Source organism: Aythya ferina (genome assembly GCF_964211825.1).
Source record: "Aythya ferina genome assembly, chromosome: 4".
Taxonomy (NCBI): Eukaryota; Metazoa; Chordata; class Aves; order Anseriformes; family Anatidae; genus Aythya; species Aythya ferina.
In genome coordinates this window covers 21,240,702-21,260,033 of record NC_140300.1, presented here as the reverse complement: position 1 = coordinate 21,260,033, position 19,332 = coordinate 21,240,702, and the positions used below count along the sequence as shown (strand labels likewise).

At 37.2% G+C, this 19,332-nt stretch overlaps 1 protein-coding gene across 10 annotated transcripts in view; it reads right to left on the bottom strand.

Moving 5' to 3' along the window:
- The window catches only part of PCDH7 (protocadherin 7), a 294,429-nt gene that overhangs the window by 146,362 nt on the left and 128,735 nt on the right, over positions 1-19,332 (bottom strand). For 5 of the 10 annotated variants that reach the window (XM_084517345.1, XM_084517351.1, XM_084517356.1 and 2 more), the window contains one exon: positions 12,123-12,339. The exons of 1 other annotated variant lie outside the window; for it this stretch is intronic. In XM_084517345.1, the coding sequence (XP_084373471.1) occupies positions 12,123-12,339 (217 nt within the window). The remainder of the gene's footprint in view (positions 1-12,122; positions 12,340-19,332) is intronic. 4 more of the 10 variants (XM_084517350.1, XM_084517352.1, XM_084517353.1 and 1 more) reach the window with 2 other exon arrangements.

Sequence of the window (19,332 nt, the reverse complement as noted above, 5' to 3'; positions counted from 1 at the left end):
TGAGTTTCATTGCTAATAAAGTACCATTATTTTCCAGAAGACAACACATAGCATTTTTAATTGTGGCAGCATTTAAAAAAACCTCTTTATATTGTGATGATCTGAACTTGGAGGAGTTCCTTCATGTTAAGAGCATTTAAAATTAGGTTAGTACAAGTGCTCAGAAATAGAGGAACCCATTCTGCTTTGAAGTTTATGCCCTGAGTAATCTCCTTTACTCAATATCACTATTCTGTTCAGTAAAACTATTTAAATCCATTGTTGAAATTCAGTCCTAGGTGGATTTTTTATTTCTGCATAAACCTGATGCTGATAGGAAGTGACAGGTTGTGATTAGACAGAAAATTCTGTCCATGATACATACATAGTAGCATTTGGCAGCCACTGTCATGCCAAGAATTGTGGACTTGGTATCAGATCCTTTTTTCTCAACTGTTCTGGTTACACTTAACCAGGATGCTAGTTAATGCTTCCTGGGGGCATGAGCACCTATCCAATAGGTAATGTCCCCTGGGTGTTAGTTCAATTTTACACAAGCAACTTAACTGCCACCTTATTGTAATGACTTCCCATCTCTATTGACCTGGTCTTGGTTCAGTTCTCTTACTATTTATCTTCACTGTAATAAACAAATTAGTCTTCTCAGTACAGTTTACTTAAGTCCTTCTCAAAAAAAAAAAAACAAAACTTCTAAAAGTCAGGTGGCAGTAAAAACAAGTGCCTGGTAGAGATGAACTCTGTTAGAGACTTTAGTTTTATAACTTCCTTAATTTACTCAGTTAATGTTTGTCAAGAAATTTCAGGGTAATGTCTTAAGGTCCACTTAACATTCACATTGTGAGCAATAGCATATGGGACTCTACCTGGTAAAAGCTAAAGGCAATTGTTTCCTTTTGAACAGAAAAGCACAAGAAAAATATTCACTTATCTGAACCTTTGGGGGCATCTTGAGCTTTTCTGTATTCTCCCATTACTATTTAGATTAGATCTGACTGTGTCTCAGGTTTCTGTATCTATGCTCCTAGCAAGTGAGCTATGCCTCTGAGGAACATCCTTTGTTAAAAATGGTGCGCTGTGACAGGACAGAGCCTGTCCTATGTATTGCCCTTTGTAATACCTAGGATGTATTCCCCTTTGACTCTCAGCCCATGTTGCTTCATCAGAGTCTGTCCACGAACCAGTTTCTCGTGCCATTGTTATTTCCCAAAGCTTAATTCTGCAGATATGGCCATTTCCAGTATAGGTGGAAACAGAGGGTAGGGAAAAATCAATTCTACTCATGCCCTTTGCACACTGCTGTTGAGTCCCTTAGATCAAAACACACACGGAAGACATTTTGGTACAGATTAAAATTTGATATACTTTTTTCCTATTACCCTTTCCCCTCCACCTTTGGTGTCATCTAGGTAGAGAACTATGGGCAGAATAGATTATTTTGCCTTTTTTTGTTTGTTTGTTTTGTTTTTTAATAAAAAAAGGATAACATACAGTGTCAAAATTGTTAAATCCTGTTTCCTTTCAGGTCTCCTCAGGCCTATGTTAATTGTTAAAATCTCAGATAGTTGGCCACAACATTCTCAGAGTAGAACCAAAGCCCACGCTGTTTCTTTCCTCTGCCAGTACGCTGTACTTCTGTACAGCAACATGCTGGAAACGGGGTCCCAGTAATAGTCAACTAATGTTGACTATTTTATTACTCTCTTATGTACCTGTAACACTTTTAAGTCAGAATATGCAGGCTCCTTGCATATTATCAGATGGATCAAGCAGTGTTTTTTCAGTGCTTCAGGGCAGCTTAAATATTTTCTTGAATGCTTTACAAGGCATAGTGAAATTTCTATCATCATGCCATTACAAATCTTCACTAAGCATAAAAACATTTGGTATATATTTTTTAAGCCAAGATTTAATTTTAGCTTTCTTTGCCTATTTTTTTTTAACCAAACATTGTCACACAACAATGAAACTTCATTAAATACAGTACCTTAATCATGCTGTGGGACATTGAATCAGGCATGTTGAAACACAAAAAAATACTTAGATTGCATTTTAAAAATCATCCTATGTAATAATGCTGCTCTTTCTTCTCCTACCCCCCTCCCCACCTAAAAAACACGAGAAACCTAGAAAACAACTAATGTTGACTATTTTATTACTCTCTTATGTACCTGAACTACAGCTATGTATGGAGTAGCAGAAAGAATCACATTCCCAGGGCTGTCAAATCTACTGGCGTACCACAATAATCCCTGTATTATTACTGCAATAGATGGAATATGAAATGTATGTTAGCACAAATTATGCAATTCAGTAGCAGGAAATGACAGCTACTGGTAATAGAATTAAACATAGAAAGACATTAATAAAATAGCTTATGATACATGTGCTTAAATATATTTTTTCAAATATTCTGTTAAAACAAAATGGTTTCTATTCTCCACATAGGGAATAAAAGATTGTTATTAGCTAATAGCAGTGGAAGGTGAAATTACATCAGATCTCTTTGCCTTCTGTTCATAATAAAAGCTTGCAATGTCAAATTCCATTGACATGTTACTTCAACATCTCATGATAATATAAATGTCATTGCACTGCCCCAAAAGGGGACACATTCTCCTCTTTAAAGACAATATGAGTTAATTGTGAGTAAAATGCTGCTGCATAAGAAAATAATTAACCTGCAGCACAGTTGAAACACTTTGAGGGTAGTATGACAGCAGCATACAAATGCTACAGGCTTTTTGGTTTATTTGGATTTGATTTAAGAAGTCTTTTTCCAAGATTTCCTCTATGGACACTGGTCTTTATAACACTGTTGAAATCTCTGGGGGAAAAATAAAAAAAAGAGGACAGAGAGAATCCTTGGATCAAGAAAACAAATCTGTCATAAACCCATAGGAAAAGAAAACACTTTGGTTTGAGCTTGTCCTATGGCTTGTTTACATGTGATTTCAGATATGATGCACTTTGATTTTACTTCTCTCGTTGATGAAATAATACAGATTGCTTAGTAAAAGAACAAGTGCCCCCGCAGGGTGCTTTAGGGTTGATTTGTTCCTTAGATACAGCAAAAAACAGGTTAAGACAAGCAAGTTGGGAAAGCCAGTATGGGCACGTTCATTTGGTTCCAAGAGCAACCAAACAACTAGCAAAATAAATTAACTCCATAAATGCTGTTCTTCCTTTACTGCCTGTACACTTTACTTCCATCACCCAAGCAAAAATTTATACTTATGCCTTAATTTCAATTATTTTATATGGTAGATAGAAATGCATATTTTAATCATCTATCCTTTTTATTTATCTATATTTTATTATTATTTACTGAGATGTGTTTGTCCTTTACAGTATGAGAATGGGCAGCTCTTTTAAAAATCAATGGATCAATCACTGATGTTGATTTATTTCTAATAGCACATTTAAAGTAAACTGTGATGTGAGTTTTAAAGTATTAGAATACTTCGGTCTAATGTAAAACACAACCACCCTTATAAAAGGCACATTAATAACTACAGTTTCTCCCATAATAAATTATGTCTATGCTTTTGCTTTTATCTGTGCATAAAAACTATGTTTGAGCCTTAAAATCTTTTTTGTTGTTGTTGCTCCTTGCCCAATACAAGTCAACCTCCTCTGGAATTTTATTTTAAATTTCTGTACAAATAAATTGACATAATTTATCAAAAATCCTAATTCTCATGAATAGCACATACTATCATTTTTCTAGGTATTCAATCATTTGACATTCACATTGAATGCTGTGTTGCTGAGACACATAAAACACACTATAGGTGACACTACAGTAAGATTCAGCAGTATCTGAAATGTCTGAATTTATATTACGCTGCCCTTGAAATCCTCCGGTCCTTAAAGAAATTGCTATTTTTCTCTGAAGACCAATTACTTCCTATAAAGTAGAATTTTCAGATCTCCAAATGTTGCATATCGTACTGGGGCTTCTAATTCCTTTAAATAACATTCTGTACATTTTGGCATAATCTCACATTAATATTTGCTAAAGTACATAAGAAGAACACAGCTACTCTCAGTCTAATTTTTAGTTGCTTTTTTTTTTTTTTTTTATAATCCAATGTAAAAATGAATTAGATGTAAAAAGAAATGCAAAACTGATTATTTTTTGTATGTATGTTTTGTCACAGTGATTTTTAGATTTTTATACATCTTTAATACAAATTATTTAAGAAAGAACAGTGTACGAAGTGACTTTATTTAGATGTGAAAATGGAGCAGCCTATGTAAATGCTCTAAATATCAATAACTCAGGATAATACTTACATTCTTTGTACTTGCACTCCAATATAACTCAAGGTGAAGTTTTACTATAAGGGTAGTTAACTGATCTAAATGTATGATTATAGCACATATGAGCCCATTTCAATTCAGTGCATTTGGTATTTGAGTTTGTATGCAGATTTTTAAACACCAATCTTTGTTACTGTTATGATTCATTTACGTGCAATTGTGAGGGCAACTAGATATGCTCTTGGCCCTTCAGCCCAGATACACCATTTTGAAAATACTGTCAGATATTTGTTCTGGATAGCAATAAAATAATAACTGTTGTTGTTTGTTTGTTTATTTGTTTTTAAGTGGACTCAATGAAAAGATAGAGATTCTTCTCTTGATTTCATCAATTTTTTTTTTTTTTTGCGTGTAATAAAAACTACCCCAGCTTTTAAAACATCAAAGTGCAAACATCCAAACTGTATGAGAAAAGTCCAAAATGGCATGATCAATTTTATATAGGTATTATATAATAAAATATTGACATCTGGTGTAATGAAAAATGAAATAAATGGAACAGAAGAAACAAAGAGAACAAAATGTGTTTTCCAGTGAAACGGAGAAGAAATACCCCTTATAAAGGGCTTCTTTTGGATCATCCTTATACTTGAAGATTAGAAGGGACATAAAGATCTAATGTTGTCCAGGAAACTGAAGAAAATGTCATTAACTACAGGGTACAGGGGAAATGCAGCATGCTGAAAGAACTCCTTGGGACTGAGGAAAAATAAATTTCCGTTGACTATCTGCATTTGTTTTTTTCCAGCAAAGAGCCTGAAGTGGATGCAAAGGTTGCTAAATATTCCATTCATAAACCTCTTCTTCCTTGAGTTTGTAAATTTTGGAAAGCATTTTATCCCCTGTCCACATTCAGGACTCTGACAGTATCAAAGAGTTCTGCAGTCTGCATCAGTGGGAGGCAGCCTGAGCTACCAGCTGGCACAGAGGACTTGGATAAAAGCCTAACTCCACTAAGTCAATAGCAAAACTCTCATCAACTTGACTGCAAACTGGAAGTTGGTCTCCAAATTATTACTCCTTGGGGATGAACAGTGTTTGGCTTTACCTCTTGGATCAATTACCGGACAAAAGATCAATTCACAGGATGACGTTGGACATATCACCTCACTTTATGATGATTTAGTTCTCCATTTCTCAGTTTAGTATGTTCTTTCCTATCCACCTCATTGAATTGATTTGAAATTCATAGATGAAGCAGGTTATGTAAGTGCAGCTGTATAGATCTCATGGGTATTTGCAGTAAGAACTGACTCACCAAGAAGTGTACATGCATGCACACCCACATGCATGCATATAAACCCTTCCCTCACTGTTTCTAACAGATAAAACTGCAGTAACGCATCCTTAAGAATGCATCTTTCTCCATTTTCAAGTTATTGATTAAAAACTGATGGAATATGACTTCATCTTTTAAAGGTAATGAAAGAGAAATATGTTTTAGTAAAAGGTAGTTCAAGTTGTCTGGTAATAACATATCATTTTTAAGAGTGGCAAGCAATTATTGTCATATGTATTTTCTTTTCAAGAGTAGGATACTGAAATCATAAGTAGAGGAAACAATCTTATAATATTATTTTTTTTAAGTGAGCCATATGCTGCTCTTCACTATGAAGTACAAAGGGAACTAGAGCAAATATAATGCAAGAGCAACAAAGAATAGCTAGAGAAATAACAATGCTATTCAGAATATCAGAAAAACAAAGAATTAGCTTTGCTATCAATGAGTAGGGGTAGATTTCCAACACAGAAGTGTGCATTCCTTCTATGATTCCAGCAGATCCAATCATGCACTGTCTGAGCACCCAAAATCCTAATCAAGCTGAAAACAATTCACAATGATACTTGGGCATACTTCATGAATAGAAAGCATGCAGCGGTTGTTGGTGTTTCTCTGGATAGTCACAGAAAATAAAAAGATAAGGAGAGAGGACATAACATACTGTTCTGGTAGTTTGAAACAGTTATTTGTGCTCACAGTTGGCCTATATTTGGTCCTTTGCTTTGCATGCTGAAGTACAATGTAAACATAGAATAGCAGATAAGATAAAATAAGTGTAGTGCCATTTAATTCACAACCTAAAAGAATTGCTTACCTTTCTATATTGTCATTAACCGAATGAAGTAAAAATACATCAGCACTAGCAATGTATAACCCAATCAAAATATATTTCCCTCATTTTCTTTTTAAGTATACATATATAACACTTCAAAGTGCACAGTAACTCTTAAAGAATACCATGCGGTTTTGAATTTTAAAGTATTACTATGCACATAGGTTAGCAAACCATACGTTCTTCTGGTAAAAAAGCTGACATATGCAGTAAGGTCATCTAAATAAACATGGTAAAAGGTTAAAAAGGGGGAAAGAAATCAAGGACCAAAACAGCCCAAGTTTTTCCGAGGTAGGTTAATTTTCTTACATAAGGCTATACTAGTATAACAGAGATCCCTGTGAAGTCATCTTCTGCTTGAGAAACTGATTTTCCTCTTATAAAATTGCCTTTTACAGATATTATCAGAATATTCCATTCTCAGAACAAATTGGCTCAAGACATAAGTCACCAAATATGTGTTCTGAAACATTACCATGTATATATTGCCAGATTTACAGACTCCAGTGTTCATTGTGTGTATATTTATAGGTTGGGATTTATCAAAAACGAGGATAAGAACTCTTATGTATATACATTATACAATAATTTGTGCAGCACTTTCTGGTATTTTGGAGTCATGCAGGGTAATGTTTAAGAAACAGTGGATGCAGCACTGAAATAAGAAAAAACAAACAAACAAACAAACAAAAACTATTAGCATGTTATCACCATATTGAAAACCTTTACTGATTCAAACCCTCTGATGTATGCATCAGCATTACTTGCATTAACATTTTCAGTAGAGTTTAAAAACAGAACTATTCACATGCAATTTCAGGACCTGAATTCAAGAGAATTCAGGAAGTACACCTGAAAATAATGGGAACTGCAAAGATTCTTTGAAGCAAGCCAATGAATGTCTGGTTTACAATAAGGACATTTAACTCTTCGTGAATATTAACCTGTATTTTTATTTGCACTGTTAAAACCTAAAGGGAAATGGATTCTGTAAACTAATTGATTCTTTTTTCACTTTATTAACAGTTTTGTCTAGAGAACAGACCAATACTCTACCTTACAAGCAAAAGTGAGACTCATAAATAAAATTAAGTAAACCTATTAATCATCAAAATTCCTTTCACATTTTCAAGTCATTATCTTACATACCATGAATTCCTGCTCTACACTGAAACTTTGACACTTACAGTTAAATCTTAAATTGTCGCTGTGAATGTAGCATATTATCAGACTGTATGAACCTTGATAATGCACTTCTCTTTCTTGCTTTTTAGTCCTCCATGTGTCAGCTGGAGTGTAATTTATCTACTGATTTCTTTGTAGGAGTCAAGTAACTGCATCACAGAAATCCTGAGCTCTTCTTCAAACTCTGCCCCTTATTTCCTGTGTGACTTCAGACATGTTCCTTAATCTTTCTTGACTCCATTTCCCCTTGTAAAAATGTCAGCTGTAAACCATTCCCTTATTTTTCCTTCTTTCACAGAGATGACTGCTGTTCTCCCACCCTTACATATTCGCTACTGAAATACAGGCTGAGTTAGAATGCTGCACTGCATTCTAAATGCAGATAACAGATATGTTCATGCAGAAATACCTGAGCTAGCATTAACATAGATATCTCAGATGTGGCAAGCAATTACAACTAATTACAACTGCATGGGAACAAATCTCCCAAGAAAGAGCATGTGAGCCAAAATCTACAGTGCTGCAGATTCACTGCCAGAGGTATTTATCTATATTTAACAAAGAATCAAACTGATTAGGCCACTTAAAAATAAATACCAAATATACAAAAATCTGATAAACTGGAGTATAATCAAATATTTCTAAGAAGATTTCAAGAAAGACAAAAGAGACCTAGCAGAACTATGTAAATGAACGTGAAACAGAACAATGAAAAGTTCTGCTTAAATATTCTATGTATGATTAATAGCATAGAAATTAATATTAAAAGGATGTTTTGTCCATTCCACGAATGGTGAATATTCATCTCTAGTTACCCCCACATTGGAATATAAAGCAGAAGTTCATGGAAAGAAAAAAATTAGCACGCACATCTTGATCAAAGACTGATAAGCCTAGGAATATATTGTTCTGAGAAAAGACAAATGATAAGGAAACAAAATCCACAGTATTTAAAGAGCAAAATGGAATACTTCCATGCTCTTTCTTATAATTATAAAAAAGCACATATACTAAAGATGTATAGTAAGAGAAAAATGTATAAAAAGCTAATAAGAACAAAACAATTTTAATAGCCTTCAGAGGAACTCACTGTTGAAAGATATCATTCAGGCCAGTAACACTAAGAAAATTACGTCTCATGATAACTTAGGTTCCTTTTTACTACTATCTTTTAGAAAATCACAATTTAAAGCATATGCTGACTATTAACTGTTAGAGTCAGGAGGTAAAGTAGTTCTGGAAGTAGCTGCCATAGGATTTTTGTATTAGGCATTGTCAGAAACAGAAGGCTATGACTAAAAAACTAGGAAACTCATTTACCATGGTAATGTCTTTACACTTGATATACAAGTACAAATGTAATAAAAATGTTCTTGAGAAAATTATTGTGCAGTTCACATTAAGACAGTGCCATTCTAACAGCAAAATTAGAGAAGAAGGCTTCTCTACATATGAGCAGAATTTCCTTGTAAGGAAAGCTCCAAGGGCAGGGGATAAATTAACTCAGAAGTAACTTCTGGTTCTGCAGATTTTACTAATTAACAAGATCTTTGCATACTGAATTTTCACAGTCAATCTGCTAGCATTTCTTTTCTTTTTTTTTTCTTTTTTTCTTTTTTGCCTGCATCTGACACCACAGCTAATCATCAGAACAAAACTTCAATCTACATCTGACAGTCATGTAGGCTGGCAGGCAATGCACAACATATTCTTAAAAAAATGACCCCCTTTCCCTGTTGTTTCATTTTAGTGGTTTACCCTAGCCTGAGAAAGTAGAAAGAGGCATCTTACCAGCAAACAGAAAGTTGAATCTTGTATTTACTCTTGTTGTGAACTTAACCTTCTCACTTTTTCCTTAACTATAAAAACGACTCGTTTTCCTTAGTCATCTTATCTGGCACAAAAACGTATCAAACACATCAGAGGGTTTATTGAATAGTGCTGAAAATGATCTTTGCAAACTTTAAAATGAGTGGAAACCCAAAGCAATTAATTATAACTGCATTTTTTCACGACAAATGAAAATAAATAGTAAATATTCCAAGTACTAACAAGAACTAAGGTAGCTTTCAAATTGTCATTTCCATGGAAAATCTGAATGAAAACCCAGTATAAATTCTAATTAAAACCTAACCAAGCTAAACTCTGTATCTTACCTAGTTTCCAATTAGATGTGACAAATTGAACACTTGACAGATTTCAATTCCAATTCTATTTCTGTCAGACTGATCCATTAATATTGAAGATTACATTATCAGAATTTGAACAATACAATTTTGCTTAAAATAGTTAAAATACAAGTGGACTTAAAAAAACTTACTCAAATGTCAGATGTTACATATATGGAGGAACAAAAGTACATTCTATCCTGTTCTGTCATTATTTATAGACTAATGTTAACAAAATATTCTGGAGGCGGATGACATCCAACTGTTGAAATCTTGTTTTTTAAAATGTGACAGAAAACTCCAAAAGTCTGTAGAGTATAATTTTCATCACAATGTCACCCACCTTTCAAAGGTCTCAGTTCAAGGTTATATAAAGGAGAAGGAATCCTTAATTACTGTATGCAGGTCCTGCCATACAATATTTTTTTCAAGATACTTTTGATTCCAGTCAGTTATTCATGTAATAACACATTTGTCTATACGTTTCTAACTATTCTATCTATACAATACTATTTTTAAAACTGAATCAAACAAGTTTATCCTACCAAACTTAAGTTATCATCTTTGAAAAAATCAAAGTAATGTTTAAAAATACTTCTTTTACTAGAATGCATTGCCAGTTTCAACATCAACTAAAAAACTTAAACTGGTTTGCTTTCATTTTTCACACCACTCAAGCACTTTTCATTTTCAGTTATGTTTCAGTAAGGTGGTTATTTTCATTGACTACAGAATATACTCAAAATTATGTTCAATTGTTGCTCTCCAGTTTTTCCTATATGGTTAAGACATACTCCATGTTAACACGCTTTCTGAACTCAGAATTTCATGTCCAGCAATCAACTATACTGCTACATGTCTAGGGAAATGAACAAATTGTTTAGTTTGATTTTCTTAACCAAAGTCTATCGCAAAACAGACAATGAAGCAATCATGCTATTTTAGGGTTAATGTCTAGAAATCTTTTTTTCTGCAATTTTTCTTGTAGTACCAGCATCATTTTTTCCCCTGTCACTCACACAGAAAAAGTAAACATGAAGAGACATATTCAAACAAACAACCAAGTAGAATACATATACACACACACTTACACATAACCTAATGTATCTTATTTTTAGATGGATAATACCATCTTCTTTTTGAATTAATTGATCAGTTATTGGGGGAATATACATTATAAGCAATTGTAGAGCGCTACAGACATTCTTCAGTCAATTATACTAGATTTGGCAATATCTTACCATGGAAAACAATTTACTTTTATTTGGTAAACATGTCTATCTCAGGAAAGACAGAAAATGAAGAACAATTAACCAGTGCTGTAATCTCTGAAAAACTAAAACATATGCTTATCCAAACTCGTTCAGTCAGTCTATACCAGAAAATACACCACCCCTCGAGTATACCCAACAATACCAATTGGATTAGCAAACCCATTATTTCATTGGTTATCAAAAATTTGTACACTTTGACATACAGTAATTTATTTTATTGTTTATGGACAAATCAAAACACAATGAAGTCAGTGCCTGACTTCATAAAACTTTAGATGAAGGCCAGTAAGTGGAGTGCAGTAAATCATTCAGGGTTTATGAAATATATTTCAAATTGAAAAGATTTTTTTTTTTAATCTAAATAGTTTTAGACAGAAAAGAAGAAATTTAAATGACTTTTATTTTGTAATTGATGAAAAATTACTAGAGCATAAATAAGAAATGAAATTTTTCCCCTTCTACATAAATAGATGCTGAATTTGAATGAGATATTCTAAAAATATTGTGCAAAATAAAGTGAACAAAAAGAAAGTAACATCCTTCTTTTCTAAATAATGAAGAATGGACTTGACACTCAGTGTTATTTTGAATACAGACTATATAGCATTTTGGGGGAAAAGAGAATTCTCTAGAGTGGGGTTTTTATATCCTGCTTTCTTTCTGTGATGCTGTACATATTGCATTCTGGGAAATTTCCTAAGTAGCTGTTGAATCAAAAATGGAAGGAAAAGAAGATATATGGTATTTTATCTAAAATGAAAAATATGGAAATTAATTCAATTACCATCTCCCCAGGCCTCTACTGGTATTTTGTCAATGTTTTAACTGCTTCTGCAGTATAGTTTTAAAAACATGTAAAGAGAAAAAAGTGCTGGGTTTATTAGTAGTGTTATGTTTCATTAATTTATGTATCTGGATTTTAACAAAGTTTAAAATAAAATACTTACAATTAAACTATTTAATTTATTTATTTATTTATTTTGGACTGACCTTTCAAAAGTCTACTTAGTATCACTTGCTAGTGAGATTATATGTGTGAATGTTGTGTTTGCCCCTACCATTTTCCATATGCTCTGCCTCACCAACACTGCCATCCGGCGTAGTCCTTTCGTAGTTGTCCTCTGGGAGTGGAAGGGCACCCAGTCTTGGCCCTGATGAACTCTTACTGCTTGGTGTTTCTGACTCCTCCAGACCGCTGTCATAGCAACTCTGCAATGACCCTTGATGTGGGTCCTGAGGCTGACTCACAACAGAAAACGTCACTCTACGAAATGGCTGCAAGAGAAAAGATTCTGAATGTCACTGAAAAGTTCAGTCTATGAACAACTGATTCTCAAAACATGACTTAAGCAAACTAGTATTTCAACATTTACTCATTAAACAATTTTTTCTAATTTAAATCAAACAGTAAGTACAGTCCTTAAAAGGCCACTGGACAGAGTATCTGGGGACTTTTAGTGTCTAGAACCATCATGCAGTTTTGTATAGACTCCTTTCAAGCAGCTGCATAAGCTAAGCAAACTATTTTACGATTATTTATAAATTCTGTTCAGTTTCCCTTGCTCAATAGTAATAATTTGAATGGAGTTTATATCAGACTGCATAAAAGTACTTGACAGTGTGTGCATGTATATGTATAAGAGGGTATGGGTGGGTATAAATTCTCACAGGTAAACTATATTATGTGAATTGGCAACATAGCAACACATCCATAAGGCTTCTTTAAAATAATTTCTTGTGGTTTTAGAAGCTATTTGACACCAAAAAGTTAAAAAGTGGAGAGGGGAGAAGGGGGGGGGAGGGGGAGAAGAAGGGAAAAATTGAAAGAGGGGAAGGGAAAAAGAAGTTTGAGTTCAGTCTCTTAGCTTCTTCACCATAAAATTCAGTGCCTGGAGATAGGGTGTGTTGCCAGCTAACTTAATAAAGTCTTTAAAGTACTGCAAGCACAGCTGACACCACATGTTTCCACTGAGACTGTACAAACATAGATTGTTATAGATTTGTATTCATTCAAAATGACAGATATTACTGTTGCTCTAGAAGTCTACATGCTGAACTTTGGCATTTGTGAATATTCCAGGAAGTGGGAGAGTCGATCCTTCACATTTCTGAGGACACTAAATGCAGGCGGGATATTCAGTAAGAAAACTAGAGGATTCTCCTAGGATTTAAACTGCACTTCAGCAGTAATGATACATTTGAAATAATTTACTGTTAACAAGGCTAGAAAACCACAGAAAATCATCTGATATTCTAATAAAGAACCTAATTTCACCACATAGATTTGTATGCCCAAATACTGTGTATATATTATATACATATTATATATTATATATGTTATATATGTATGTAAACACAGACAAATGTGTTTACACACATACATAATATGTGCATGCAGGTATATACATATTCTAGAAAGCACCTTCTAAAACAAACACTGACTGATCCTTTTTATAAGACACTCTGCAGACTTCCCTATGTTTAGAATATGAGATCTGAGGGTGCTTCCTGTCTTCATATTCAGATATGTTTCCAGCAGTATGTTAGAATGAGACATCCCTACTGGCACCTCTCGTCACACTATAGGGTGGAAACGTGTATGCACAACAGAAGGGAGGAAACAGCAACTACAGCCACTTATGCAAGTCTGGATGAACAGGAGTCCACATTACATTTAGAAGTAGAGGGCTGGAGTTTCAACTGGAATTAGTATTTTTACAGTTGTTTTTAAGATATAATGTAATATTCAATGCTGATGATAAAGTGGCAGGACTACAAATATAACACTGAGCCTTCTTGGCACAAGTAGATCAGAACTTTACAAATGTGAGTGTTGCTATAAATATGAGAAAATTCTAAGCTACAAGTCATGATATTCTTCTGGTGAATCTTTGACCTTTTAAAGTTTCCTATTCTTCAGCTGAAAAGTGCTTTTATAGCAATTTAATTTAAGGCTTCATAATATATCAAATGTGAGGAGAATAGAGGAGCAAAACAAAAGAATGGAGAGCACAAATAACACAGATTAAAAGAGCACATTAAAAACAGACTTGCTGTTCCTTTCACTGAAGTATGAGGAAACAGTATAAATCATACAGTAGGATTACAACTGCTAGGTTAAGACCCTAGATCTACAATATACAACTTTAATATTTTTCCCCATAGATTCTCAGTAAGATCTTTCTCTTCCCCAAGTACTCAGAAGGAAGCTGTTTGTTGAGCTGCACAAGTATTCTAAAACCTTTCCAACTAACTTTAAATCATAATGGAAGGACAAAGACCTTTAAAATAACATGTCCCACAAAGTGTCTGTGTCATTTGCATTACACTTTAATATTTTAATAGGTTATGTACTGTATTACTGACAATTTGCACACATTAAATTACCTCAGAGAAATAATAAATCAATGTGAAGATCAAGTATATTTACCTAAGCTATACTTTTAGAGGTGAACAACTGATTTTCTTCCATCATCTCTTTCATTGTTGTTTTTGCTTATGTTAACAATCAGTTCTCTTCTTGTGCTCTCCACAGGTTGACTTCTAAGTATATAAAAAGATGCCAGACAAAGACAGTATTTTATATCTTGCAAGCTGGCTCTGCTGTTTCTTTCCAATCTGACTATTCCCAGATCAGCCCAGTAATTTGAACAAAGCTGTAGCTCTGTGACTGCACGCAGAGCTGCAGTCCCTCCTGCTTGTTTCCCAGTCTGCTTGCATTTGCATACATATGGCATGCTGGAGGCGCCCCTGCATTTACCCTGCTTCATCATTGCAAAACTGTCTCTTGTAGCTGCCACCGTGCACACAGTGGCAGCCACCGTGCACCCAGTGGCAGCCACCCCTGCCCACCACTTCCTTACTTTACTGTGGTTTTGATTTCCCTCCACAGCCATTTCTAGTTTAAAGATCTAGAAGTGATCTTTAAAGATCCCTTTCTTGCAAGACCAGCTGTTGGTCCTCAGGATCTATCTGGTCCTTCCCAAGCCTTTCAGTGTCAAAACAACACCTGGTCCCACATGCTCTTCACCCTCTCCCATCAGAGACATGCAGCCACCCCTTGATCATGGGAAGGTCTACGCTACACCGGGCCTGATGGCACCGGATGGGATGCGCCTCTCTCGGAGAGGGGTAAGGATCTTTGGTCAGGAGTTGGCAGGGCTGATAGATAGGGCTTTAAACTAGAGTCGAAGGGGGAAGGGGCTAAAACCAGGCGCGCCGGTGAAGACCTAAGGGATGGTACGCTAGAATCAGAGGGGCTGTGTGCCAGTGGGGTCCTTTGGTCAGATCCACAAGGTGCTGAGTGTAAGGAGATGCACTTGAAATGCTTTTACACAAACGCATGCAGTATGAGGAATAAAATAGATGAGCTAGAAGTCCTGGCCCAGTCCCGCAACTACGACATCATCGGCATAAGCGAAACCTGCTGGGATGAGTCCTGTGACTGGGGTGTTGCGACAGATGGTTACAGGCTCTTCAGGAGGGACAGGCAGGGTAGGCGAGGTGGTGGGGTGGCGATGTATGTGAAGCAGGGGCTGGACTGTGTGGAACTTCAGGTCAGCGATGGCAAAGTTGAGAGCCTCTGGGTAAGGATCAAGGGACGAACGAATAAAGGGGATGTCGTTGTGGGAGTCTATTACAGACCGCCTGGCCAGGACGATAGCGCCGATAAATTATTCTTTACAGAACTAAGAGAGGCCTCGAGATTAACTCCCCTTGTCCTTATGGGGGACTTCAACTTGCCGGACGTTAACTGGGAGTGCCACACGGCTGACACGAGCAAGTCCAGGAGGTTCATGAAGCACCTAGATGATAACTTCTTGGTACAGGTGCTAACGGAGCCAACTAGGAAAGGTGCCCTCCTAGACCTGTTGCTAGAAAACAGAGAGGGTCTGGTGGGAGATGTGGTGATTGGTGGCCGCCTCGGTCATAGCGACCATGAAGTGGTTGAGTTCAAAATTTATGGTGACAGAAGGAAAAGTGCCACCAAAACCTCATCCCTAGATATGGGGAAAGCGGACTTCAGGCTGCTCAGGGAACTAGTCAGTAAGGTCCCCTGGGAAACTGCTCTTGAAGGCCTCGATGTCCACCAGTGCTGGTCACTCTTTAAGCGATGCCTCCTAGAAGCACAAGATCAGGCAATTCCAAAATATCGCAAGTCAGGCAGGCGGGGCAGGAGGCCGGCGTGGCTGACCAGGAATGTTCTAATGGAGATTAGGCGGAAACAGAGAGTGTTTCGCTACTGGAAGGAGGGCCAGGCGTCATGGAAAGAATACAGGGATGCTGTTCGTGTTTGTAGGGAGAAAGTTCGAGTGGCCAAAGAACAGCTAGAGTTGAAGCTGGCTGTGTCTGTGAGAGAAAATAAAAAGGGTTTTTTTAGATATGTAAATGGAAAAAGGAGAACTAAAGAATACATAGGGCCGCTCCTTGATAGGGAAGGTCTCCTCACAGACGATGACGTAGGCAAAGCAGAGACGCTTAACGCCTTCTTTGCCTCTGTCTTCAATGCCGATGATGGGCTTCGGGACCCAGGGTGCCCTGAGCTGGAGGACCGAGACGGTGGGGATGACAAACTCCCAACTGACCCTGAACGTGTGCGGGATTTGCTACTCCACCTGGATCCCTACAAGTCCATGGGTCCGGATGGGATTCATCCCCGGGTGCTGAAAGAGCTGGCGGATGTCATCGTGGAACCTCTTTCAATTATTTTTCAATGATCCTGGGAATTTGGAGAGGTCCCGGTAGACTGGAAGCTGGCAAATGTTGTGCCAATTATCAAGAAGGGTCAGAAAGAAGACCCTAGCAATTACAGGCCTGTCAGTCTCACGTCAGTGCCTGGTAAAATCATGGAGAAGTTGGTTCTCGGACTTATTGAGGCGCACCTGGGGGACAAAGCAGTCATTGGTCCCAGCCAGCATGGGTTTGTGAAGGGTAGGTCCTGCCTAACTAACCTGATTTCCTTTTATGATAAGATCACCCGTATGGTGGACCAAGGGAAACCAGCTGATGTGATTTTTTTGGACTTCAGCAAGGCTTTTGACACGGTTTCCCATAGGATCCTACTGGACAAAATGTCCACCATACAGCTAAATAAAAACATCATACGATGGGTGAGCAATTGGCTAACGGGCAGGGCCCAAAGGGTTATGGTAAATGGGGCTGTGTCAGGCTGGCGGGTGGTCACCAGTGGGGTCCCTCAAGGCTCCATTTTAGGGCCGGTACTTTTCAATATTTTTATAAACGATCTGGATGTAGGAATAGAGGGTATTTTGAGCAAGTTTGCTGATGACACCAAACTTGGAGGAGCTGTGGACTCAATGAGGGCGTAAAGGCCTTGCAGAGGGATCTGGACAGGTTGGAGAGCTGGGCGATCACCAACCGCATGAAGTTCAATAAGAGCAAGTGCCGGGTCCTGCACCTGGGATGGGGAAACCCTGGCTGCATGTACAGACTGGGCGATGAGACGCTGGAGAGCAGCCTAGAAGAGAGGGATCTGGGGGTCGTGGTAGACAGCAAGTTGAATATGAGCCAGCAGTGTGCCCTGGCAGCCAGGAGGGCCAATCGTGTCCTGGGGTGCATCAAGCACGACATCGCTAGTAGGTCAAGGGAGGTGATTGTCCCGCTGTACTCTGCGCTGGTGCGGCCTCACCTCGAGTACTGTGTGCAGTTCTGGGCACCACAGTATAAAAAGGACATGAAACTGTTGGAAAGTGTCCAGAGGAGGGCTACGAAGATGGTGAAAGGCCTTGAGGGGAAGACGTACGAGGAACGGCTGAGGTCACTGGGCCTGTTCAGCCTGGAGAAGAGGAGGCTGAGGGGAGACCTCATCACAGTCTACAACTTCCTCGTAAGGGGTTGTCAAGAGGCAGGAGACCTTTTCTCCATTAACACCAGTGACAGGACCCACGGGAACGGGGTTAAGCTGAGGCAGGGGAAATTTAGGCTGGACGTCAGGAGGGGGTTCTTCACAGAGAGGGTGGTTGCACACTGGAACAGGCTCCCCAGGGAAGTGGTCACTGCACCGAGCCTGTCTGAATTTAAGAAGAGATTGGACTGTGAACTTAGGCACATGGTCTGAACTTTTGGGTAGACCTGTGCGGTGTCAAGAGTTGGACTTGATGATCCTTAAGGGTCCCTTCCAACTCAGGATATTCTATGATTCTATGATTCTATGATACAGTCAACAACTGTCACCAGTGCCCAGGTGGATGAGGAGCAAAAGTTGATAGTCTGAAGGTGAATAAGCCTCAGGATTCTCTCCAACCCATCCTACACCTGAGCACCTATCAAACTACAAATCTCCCTAAACATCAGGCTAGGTCAGCAAATGGGAACTCCATGCCCTTGGAGAAGAGGGTTTCTGATGCTTCCTCAGGCAGAGTTTTTACCCCTGTACAGATGAAAGAGCTGTCTGCCCTGTGTTGCAAGAAATCAAAAACCTACAGTCTCCCCCTTCTTGGCAGGCTCCCCAGTGAGCACACTCTCTGGCTGTTACATACTCTGTGCAGTCAGGGGATTAGGCTCTATGGGTGGTATATGGGCATATATACATAGTATGCTAAATAGTATTTAGTGGCAATACATATATATGCTTGGAGTGGAAGAAACCTGCTTTCAGTTAAAGCATCTAGGCATGTAAGGAATATCTGTATGCTAGTTCTCAACAGGAAACTGCATTTTGCTTTAAAACAAGATCTAGCTTAAATCACACAGCTTATCTTTGAAATGACAAGCTTTTGTGGAATCACACATACAGGCAAGAGTGATTTGTATATTATCTCCCATATTAAATATTAAAGAATATTAGTAAATATACTTAATATGTATTGGTAAGCACATATGTAGCATGTACATTTCAGATAAAAAAAAAAAAAAAGAACAGATTTAGCAATAACAGGTGCAAGACCAGCAATTTTTAAAGTGTTTAGCAAAGTTCCATGTTCAGAATTAGTTTTTTACTGACAATTTATGATAGCTAATGTATATATTAAAATGGATCCAAAACTTCCACTTGACTACAGTTAAAGATATACATTTTCACTGATCATACTGACACTACAAAAATAACTTTATAAATCCTTGTTTTAGTCAGTACTTAGGCTGTGAACTGTTTGACAGACCAAAACATCATGTAATGAGGCACTGTATGCTGTAGCTATATACATGTATGCATCAATTACTACTAAGTTCTGGACCAACAATATAAACTTTGAGAACCTCACACAATTTGGATTTACTTAGATCTTCTCCCACAGGTTATTCTTGAAT